At 34.9% G+C, this 9,283-nt stretch overlaps 1 protein-coding gene across 1 annotated transcript; it reads left to right on the plus strand.

The window, feature by feature from the left end:
• Positions 1–404: 404 nt before the first annotated feature.
• Positions 405–8,757, plus strand: LOC102598831 (pleiotropic drug resistance protein 1-like). The gene is made up of 20 exons (XM_015309040.1): positions 405–580; positions 1,226–1,302; positions 1,386–1,439; positions 1,526–1,616; positions 1,927–2,228; positions 2,309–2,590; positions 2,829–3,145; positions 3,425–3,585; positions 3,869–3,972; positions 4,047–4,203; positions 4,298–4,390; positions 4,678–4,811; positions 5,279–5,611; positions 6,086–6,376; positions 6,588–6,671; positions 6,772–6,905; positions 7,383–7,610; positions 7,691–7,862; positions 7,948–8,202; positions 8,289–8,757. Exons 1-20 carry the CDS (start codon positions 454–456, stop codon positions 8,544–8,546), a joined length of 3,654 nt encoding a protein of 1,217 aa, XP_015164526.1. The 5' UTR covers positions 405–453; the 3' UTR covers positions 8,547–8,757.
• Positions 8,758–9,283: the final 526 nt, after the last annotated feature.

Genomic DNA, 9,283 nt, shown 5'->3' on the forward strand with positions numbered 1-9,283 from the left:
TTGTATCATTTGATAATGCCACGTGAATTTCTAGAAATATATGAATTGTATATGTGATGACTGAAGTAGTCTATCATGAGAAAAAGATCTTCTTTTTAGAAAGATTCGATTCAGAACTCTTACAACAAGGTTTAATGTTGAAATAATTTTGAAAATTTTTCCCTAATTTTATCCCATGTCAACAAACAATTCGAAATCCCTTAATTTATTTTAGAACAGATCCGAGTCAAATAGTGAATTATTACTAAATATGTAAACAAAAATGAGCTAGCCTAAATACGACAAATTTGAAAAAGGAAAGAAACTTTTCTAACATTATTAGCATCAATTAAGACAACATTTTCTTCATCTACACTTTATTATCTTTACTAACCTATGCTTTATGTTCTTCTTTTTTCTTGAAAAAAATAATATTATTAGGTTTCTGGGAAAGTAAGTTATAATGGGCATGGAATGGATGAATTTGTACCAGAAAGAACATGTGCATATATAAGTCAAGATGATGTTCATCTAGCAAATCTAACTGTGAGGGAGACTCTTGAATTTTCAGCTAGATGTCAAGGAGTTGGACCTCGTTATGGTTAGTATTTAAGCGAGTACAATGTTTTTTTTATATGCATAAATATTGGTTTTATTACGTGATAGTTGAAGATGTTCATATCGATCTATTTGTGATTACACTTCCTCTATTTTTTTCATAGAAACAAGATATAAATAGTCAAAATAAATCAAACTGATCTTTTTTCTTAAGAGGATTATCTATAATCACAAACTAAATATTAAAAATAAATTTTACATTAAATAAAATTTTCATTTAGTATTTTCCAACTATTTAGGATTTTTGAGTTAGATGATACTAGAATATTTTGAATACTAATCTTACTTAAATAATTACACTTCAAAACAAAATGAGTTTGTATATACTTTTAATTCTATTTTTGTTGAGAATATTATTAACTAATAAGAGTTTCTCTCACACTTCAACATGATATCAGAGCAGCTAGAGGTCTAGGATTGAATCTCATCGCCATCCAAATTAAAAAAGAATTTTCACGTGCTTGATATAGTGTCTTTTTCTAATGTTTTGTTATGGTATTGATTGAACTCATTGTTGTGTTCATCTGATTAAATGTCTTGTCATGATTTTTATTAAACAGTAGGCTAAGTAAAGAGGTCATAAATCATAATGTTTCTGTCTATTCAGTAGTTTAATTATATGATGCAGAGATGTTGGAAGAGTTGTTAAAGAGAGAAAAGGAAGCAAATATAAAGCCAGATCCTGATATTGACATGTTTATGAAGGTATGAAGATTAACATTCAGTTTCTGGTATGAAAGGGAATTTTAATAGCTTACCTGTTTTTGTCAAAATGATTTGTTTTCCAGGCAGCAACAGTTCAAGGGAAAGAGCCAAATATAATAACAGATTATACACTCAAGGTAATCCTAACTTCATTACACTCACTAGTGCCTAAACAAGTCTATTTCTTGCAAGCATTTATCGCCTATTAACTCTTAATTAACAGATATTGGGTCTTGAGATATGTGCTGAGACACTAGTTGGTGATGAAATGGTACGAGGAATTTCTGGTGGACAGCTAAAGAGACTCACCACAGGTACTCATGTCATTTCGATACAATTCAACACCTTTGACTATCATACTGTTCATATATGGTTAAAACTATTTTGTTATGTATATATAGTTGATGTTGAACATCTTTTGGTCTCTTCGTGTGTCTACTTTCCGTATTTCGAACTCCCTTAGTGAAAATCCTGGCTATATATTGTGAAAGTAGTTCATCTTGCTTTAACAACAATATCATTTTAAGCTATTAAATTTCCATTCAGAGGAAATGTTTGATTTTCTTCATTTTATCGTCAATTGTTGTTGTTGAAGTCTCTCTTCTTCTTGTCACCCTGATTCAGGAGAGATGATGGTTGGACCAGCAAGAGCTCTATTTATGGATGAAATATCAACTGGATTAGACAGTTCAACAACCTTCCAAATCGTCAAATCCATTAGACAATCCATCCACATTCTTAAGGGAACTGCTCTTATCTCCCTTCTGCAGCCTGCACCAGAAACTTATGGCCTTTTTGATGACGTGATTCTTTTGGCGGATGGGCGAATTGTGTATCAAGGTCCACGTGAACATGTTCTTGAATTCTTTGAGTTTGTGGGGTTTAAATGTCCTCGGAGAAAGGGAGTAGCTGATTTCTTGCAAGAAGTAAATCTCATTCTTCATTACTATTTTCTACTTACGTTAAAACCATAGTATCGACTGAACCATTAAACTTCCCTACGTAGGTGACCTCTAGGAAAGATCAGGAGCAATACTGGGCAAGGACAGATGAGCCATACAAATTTGTTTCATCCAGGGAGTTCTTTGAAGCATTTCAGTCCTTCCATGTCGGACGCGAACTTGCAAATGACCTTTCTGTTCCTTTTGACAAGGCCAACAAGAATCCTGATGCTCTAACCACCAACAAGTATGGCGTTAAAAAGAGGGATCTTTTGAAAGCTTGCATGTCAAGAGAAATCCTTCTCATGAAGAGGAATATATTTGTCTACTTGTTCAAGATAATACAAGTGAGTCGGCCAGCAAGTTTTATCTTGTCTTTTTGTTCCGTATTTATACAAAATATCCTGATGGAGTTGTAGCACCATGCTAGTTTATGTTCTATGTATTGCAATAGTCCAGAGCAAACATATAGGTTTCGCGGACGCATTTGAAACAACTATTTATATACAATTATTTGTATCATAACACTTGTAAGTATTCTTAGTTTCTTGGTGAAAACTAAGAGTAAGACTTTGGTGATTTCAGCATCTGTTATTGGCTTCTATAACAATGACACTGTTCCTGCGAATCAAGATGCCGAAGGAGACACAGACAGATGGATTCATCTTCATGGGTGCATTGTTCTTTACAGTAATTGCAGCTATGTTCAATGGGTGCTCAGAGGTTCCTTTCACTATCTTGAAGCTTCCGGTCTTCTTCAAGCAGCACAACCTTCTCTTCTTTCCTGTATGGGCTTATACTTTGCCTGCATGGATAGTCAAGATCCCAATCTCAATTATCGAGTCTTCCATTTGGGTTTCTATCACATACTATGCAATAGGATTTGATCCAAACATTGTAAGGTAATTAAATCAACACTAGTATCAGTTTAGCTTCTGTAACATTGGATCTCGAGGATTTGGATCTTGATTTTTAATGCTTATTCTGTAACTTTGAAAGCGTACTTGCAGAGACTTTTCGAAGTTGAACAAAATTTGTGTTTTCACTTACATATTCTCGCAATGAGAATATTTATATCTTTAGTTAGGATTTTGATATTCACAATCTGAATCTATTGCATATACATTTTCCTTATTTTTCTTTGTTAAACTGATTGTGGAACGAAAGGATTACCGTGGCAGGTTTTCCAAGCAGTTATTTCTAGTGATATGTGTTGACCAGATGGCTTCTGGATTATTTCGCTTCATGGCAGCTGTTGGAAGGAAAATGATAATCGCAAACACATTGGGATCGCTTGCATTACTTCTTGCTCTTGTAATGGGTGGATTCATAATGGATCGAGGTGAGAATATCTTTCTCAGCTATCATGTCAAAAAAGATCACAGTAGCTTAATAGTAACTGAAGGTAGAATTTTGTGACACCTACGCGAACTATGATAATATCTAACAGAACAATGTAACGTAACGACTAATACATTTTCCATATCTTTTATTAGAGCTTTATTAGTCTCTGAAGTAGAGGGTAGTTTGATCCATATTTTCTGATCCAGGTTGCTAAGCATGGAGACAGGGAGTACATTTTTTCATTCGGTAAAAGTGCTGATAACTGTGCTATTTGTTTGCAGATGATGTGAAAAAATGGTGGTTATGGGGTTACTGGTGCTCTCCGATGATGTACGCACAGAACGCCATCACTGTAAATGAGTTTCTCGGCAATAGTTGGAGTAATGTAAGCAATCCTTCTCTTGCTTTGAAATTCCATACACAAAGTTCATTTCATCTGAACTAGTACTCCTATTGCAGAATGTTCCTGGCTCAACAGATACACTAGGAGTTGTAGTGTTAAAGTCTCGGGCAATGTTTCCTGATGCACACTGGTACTGGATTGGAGTAGGCGCAGTGCTAGGATACGTTGTATTTTTCAATTTTATGGCTACGTTGGCCTTAACTTACCTCAAGCGTATGTGTTATTTGTCTGACTTGAGTTGCAATCACTTCCATCCATCAACTTCTAACATGCGTCTGAAAAACTGAAATTAATATACTGTATGCAGCATTTGGAAAATCTGGTGCAGTTTTGCCTGATGAAAAAGTTGTCAAAAGGAATACAAAGATACGGAATATAGACATAAAGTCATCAACAGGAGGTACTTCTTGTCTACATGATTCAAAATTACTTCTTAACATTTGAGTTCATCAGCAAGATGGATTACAACGTTTGCTATAACGATGATAAGTTTATAGTTTGTCAATCTTATACAAACTAAAGCCACATAGTAAGCATGAAACGGGAAAATATCGTCTAAGGTTGTTAGAAAATGTTTAGACACCTAAAATCCATAAAATGGTTTATGGTTTAGTTTACTCTTAAACAAAAAAATAACATAGAAATACCCAGGATGCTTCATATAAAACAGCTACTTGAATCATGCAGAAATGAAAAATGAGGGCAAAAGAAATGCACCTATTCGAGAAACCAAGTCAATCAAGAAGGGAGGGATGATTTTACCATTTCAACCTCTTTCGCTAGTTTTTGATGATATCAGATATGCAGTCGATGTGCCTCAGGTACATAAAAAAGTGTTCCCTTTGTATTTTTGCATATTACATTTGGAATTATCCTTATTTAGTTTTCATGGAGAGATCACCAAACTGCTCCAAGTATAATTTTGCTTTTAAAGAGATGAAATGTTAACTCTTCCAAAACGTTGAAACTCTCCATGCTATTCAAATGCTTTCTGTTTTTGAATATATTTGTTGCTTGCAAGAAAATGAGCATTCTCTTAAAAGAGCTAATTTGATAATTTATGCTAAAAAGTGATGTCCTATGAGTAATGAGACTAGCTGCTAATTAATTATCGGATGGACAATTTTATTAAAATAAACATATCTATATCTAGGATGTGGTGGAAATAGTCACATTACATTTTTGCTTATAGCATAAATTTAAGTAAAAAGGAAAGCTTCTGTGAAGTACTTGAAACCATTGCAGTCCTTTTGGATCTATACATACTCAAGATACGTTACTCTCGTAGGATATAAAACCTCAAGGTGTTTTGGAGGCCCGGTTAGAGCTTTTGAAGGGAATTAGTGGTGCTTTCCGTCCAGGAGTCCTTACAGCTCTAATGGGTATTAGTGGAGCTGGAAAAACCACTTTGATGGATGTTTTGGCTGGTAGAAAGACACATGGATATATAGAAGGAAGCATAACTATATCAGGATATCCGAAGAAACAAGAAACATTTGCACGAATTGCAGGATATTGTGAACAAACAGATATTCATTCTCCTAATCTAACAGTACATGAATCGTTGCAATTTTCAGCATGGCTTCGATTGCCTCAAGAAGTTGACAGCGCAACTAGAAAGGTACTCTTTTGTTATGTCAGACTTCATTTCTGATAAATGTGTTCTTACATGTTCTAGTTTTTCCAAGCTTCTGCTAGATGCTTTCGAAAATAGCATATTGTTGTGACTTTGCAGCACTTAGCCTCATTTATAAAACTTTAATCATTTATAAGGAAAGGGAAAATGAAAAAATGCAGAACTCTCACTACCATTCATTAAAAAATGCAACTTTGATACTTTGCATATAGTTAGCTTACATGTCAAAAATCTTCTTAAGTTCATAAACTCCGTGTCTAGTCATACATCTTCACATAAAATGAGATGGAGGAAGTATTGCTTATTATATTCTCTAGAAAAATTATTGATTCTCCTTACGAGATCATACACAGAAAATCAGCTTAGAGAAACACCTATTATTATTTATTTTTGAAGGACAACAGAAGTGTTTGCAATAATTAGGCTAGGTGATAACATATTAAAATGAAATGTATCCAGATGTTCATTGAAGAGGTGATGGATCTTGTGGAACTAACCCCACTGAAGGAAGCACTTGTTGGATTACCCAGTGGGAGTGGTCTTTCGGTTGAGCAGCGCAAGCGACTTACTATAGCTGTTGAGCTTGTTGCCAATCCATCTATAATATTCATGGATGAACCAACCTCAGGCCTCGATGCTAGAGCCGCTGCAATTGTCATGAGAACAGTTAGAAACACAGTTGATACTGGTCGAACAGTCGTATGTACCATCCACCAACCCAGCATTGACATCTTTGATGCATTTGACGAGGTAACCATTCCGTCTTAGCTTGTTTCTTTTTTTCTGTCAAGCTCTGTAGCTAATACAAAACTGCTGTTAAATAAGAATATAATTCCAATAACAAGTAAAATTACCTTGTGGATCAAAGTAGATTTGCTTAATATAACTAAGCAGTTTATCTTACAGACACTTGACATATCTGTTTCCATCGTACTTGACTTGTAAAATTGTTTCTGCACAGTTGGTGCTTCTAAAACAAGGAGGTGAAGAAATCTATGTTGGTCCATTAGGCCACCATTCGTCCGAGTTAATCAAATACTTTGAGGTATAGTACTGATAACAAGTTGTTGACGTCCTTGCTCGGTTAGATTTTATCCCATCTCGCAATGTTTATGTATGATTTGGCCACTTTTTCCTTTTCCAAGGGAATAAACGGAGTACCTAAAATCAAGGATGGTTATAATCCTGCCACTTGGGTGTTAGAGATCACATCAAAAGCACAAGAAGCTGCCCTTGGCGTTAATTTTGCAGTACTATATAAAAGCTCAGAACTATACAGGTATTCTTTGATAACCAAACGGAAATCCCTCAACTATGCCTAAATCTCAAACTAGTTGGAGTTAGTAGCTATGTGAATCTGTTCCTCTCTATTTGGACCCATTTCATTTTATACTGGTACCGCATAAATGAATCCCTGGCTGTTTTTATGACTAATTTTGCATTGCTTATATTCCTTCTTGTCATGCCACTAGAACTCTCAACACCATGTATTGATATATCAGCTCTGCACACTTTATATGTAAATCCGAATACAATATAAGCATGTTTGTTCTTTCAACGCTACAAGGATTAAAATTACCGGATCCTATGTTAACATATAAGTTTTGCACAAAAGAGTCTAGCTTAGGCAAAAAAGATTCCACTTGTAGTCAAAGTGCTACATTTCCCTTTACTTATGAGCAGAGTTATTTTCAACAAGTTTTGAAATGGGATGGTACTAAACTGACGAATCATTACTGTGTTGACGAATATTCAGAAACAATAAATCTTTGATCAGAGAAGCAAGTATATCAATCCCAGGTTCAAAAGAATTGAATTTTTCGACTAAGTACTCGCGATCTTTCTTCAACCAATGCATAGCTTGCCTTTGGAAACAGCATTGGTCCTATTGGAGAAATCCATCATACACTGCTGTGAGAATTCTTTTTACGTCGTTTACTGCCCTCATGTTTGGAACAGTTTTCTGGGATCTTGGCTCTAGAAGGTAACCAATTTTGTTGCTTTATCCACAAAAAGAAGAAGTCAAAATTTGATTCCTGAAATAATGTTAGTGTGGAATATCAGGAGAAGGAAGCAAGATCTTTTTAATGCTGCAGGTTCCATGTATGCATCTGTTCTATTTCTCGGTATACAAAATGCTTCCGTAGCACAGCCAGTTGTTTCCATTGAGAGAACAGTCTTCTATAGAGAAAGAGCTGCTGGCATGTATTCAGCTTTTCCATATGCTTTTGGTCAGGTAACTAAGCATTGGATATAGGTATACGCGACCAATGCCTTGCGTGATTGGATCTCCTTCTTATAAGTTTATTGTTATTTTGCAGATTGTGATTGAGCTTCCTTACATTTTAGTTCAAACAGTTGTGTTTGGCGTGATAGCGTATGGCATGATAGGATTTGAATGGACAATAGCCAAGTTCTTTTGGTATCAATTCTTCATGTTTTTCACTTTGTTATACTTCACACTTTATGGGATGATGACAGTAGCTGTTACTCCAAACCTGAGTGTTGCTGGAATAATATCAAATTTCTTTTACGCAATGTGGAACCTCTTCTCCGGTTTTGTTGTTCCCAAAACAGTAAGTTCTTCCTTCAACACATGACCGATGATCAACAATTATACCTAATTTCACTTATTCTCATTTCTAGCTCCTTTCTCTTGCAGAGGATTCCACTGTGGTGGAGATGGTACTATTATATATGTCCTGTCTCATGGACATTGTATGGATTAGTTGCTTCTCAGTTCGGGGACTTAACGGATGAACTTGAGGAAAATTTAACACTCGAACAATTCGTGAAGAGTTATTTTGGATTCGAGAGTGATTTTGTGCCATATGTTGCCATCATTGTCATCGCATTTTGTATCCTCTTCGCCTTCATTTTTGCCTTCTCGATCAAGGCTTTTAACTTCCAGAGAAAATAAACATGTCATTTTCAGCTTAATTTACAGGAAAGAGGCTTCAACTAATGGCCTAATGCTTCTCTGCTTCAATGTCATATGGACAATACATTTCTCAACTATACTCAACTCTTGTACCTTATACAAAACTAGATGAAGGATTGTCCATGCTGATTAATTACAATAATCATTGTTTTAGTGTATTGTTTCAACTAATTTGTAAGGAGCATTCTTGTTTCTTTAATTACTTCTCCATATTTTAAGATAGAATTTTTATATGAGCTCCTCTCCTTACAGTCAAGTGACTTTTACTCCACATTGAGAGTTAGAAAGCGTCAGTTCTCGTAACGAGGCTTAGGCTCACGGGGTAGGGCACGGCCCCCCAATTCTCAACCCCGACCTACTCGAGGTTTTTTACCCACATTTGAAAAAAATAGGGATACTATCAGAGATCTCCCCTCAAATTTTGCTCAGTAACACTAACCTCCCTCATGATTTACAATATTATGCTTAGCTCTCTTATTTCGATTTATTTTGTAACAATTCTTTGTTTTATTTATTATTAAATGTAGAAAATTCGTGATTTGACTAATTTTCCCTTACCAATTTACTTTTCCATTCAGTCATTTGTATAAATATCGTGTATTACTTTTTTTATTTTCTTATTTATTAAATTGATAAATAAGAAATCAAACCAACATAATCGGTTTTTAAATTCTCAAAACCAAACTAAACCAAATATAATATACATTTATCGGTTT

This window comes from Solanum tuberosum, unplaced genomic scaffold, assembly GCF_000226075.1.
Source record: "Solanum tuberosum cultivar DM 1-3 516 R44 unplaced genomic scaffold, SolTub_3.0 scf00097, whole genome shotgun sequence".
NCBI lineage: Eukaryota > Viridiplantae > Streptophyta > Magnoliopsida > Solanales > Solanaceae > Solanum > Solanum tuberosum.

What these genes read in the sequence shown, in the direction of transcription:
- LOC102598831 (XM_015309040.1), top strand. Translation starts at nt 454, where the DNA reads ATGGATGAATTTGTACCAGAAAGAACATGTGCATATATAAGTCAAGAT. An exon ending in GGCCTTAACTTACCTCAAGC is followed by an intron (nt 4,204 to 4,297) that starts GTATGTGTTATT and finishes TACTGTATGCAG; the next exon opens with CATTTGGAAAATCTGGTGCA. An exon ending in ATGCAGTCGATGTGCCTCAG is followed by an intron (nt 4,812 to 5,278) that starts GTACATAAAAAA and finishes TTACTCTCGTAG; the next exon opens with GATATAAAACCTCAAGGTGT.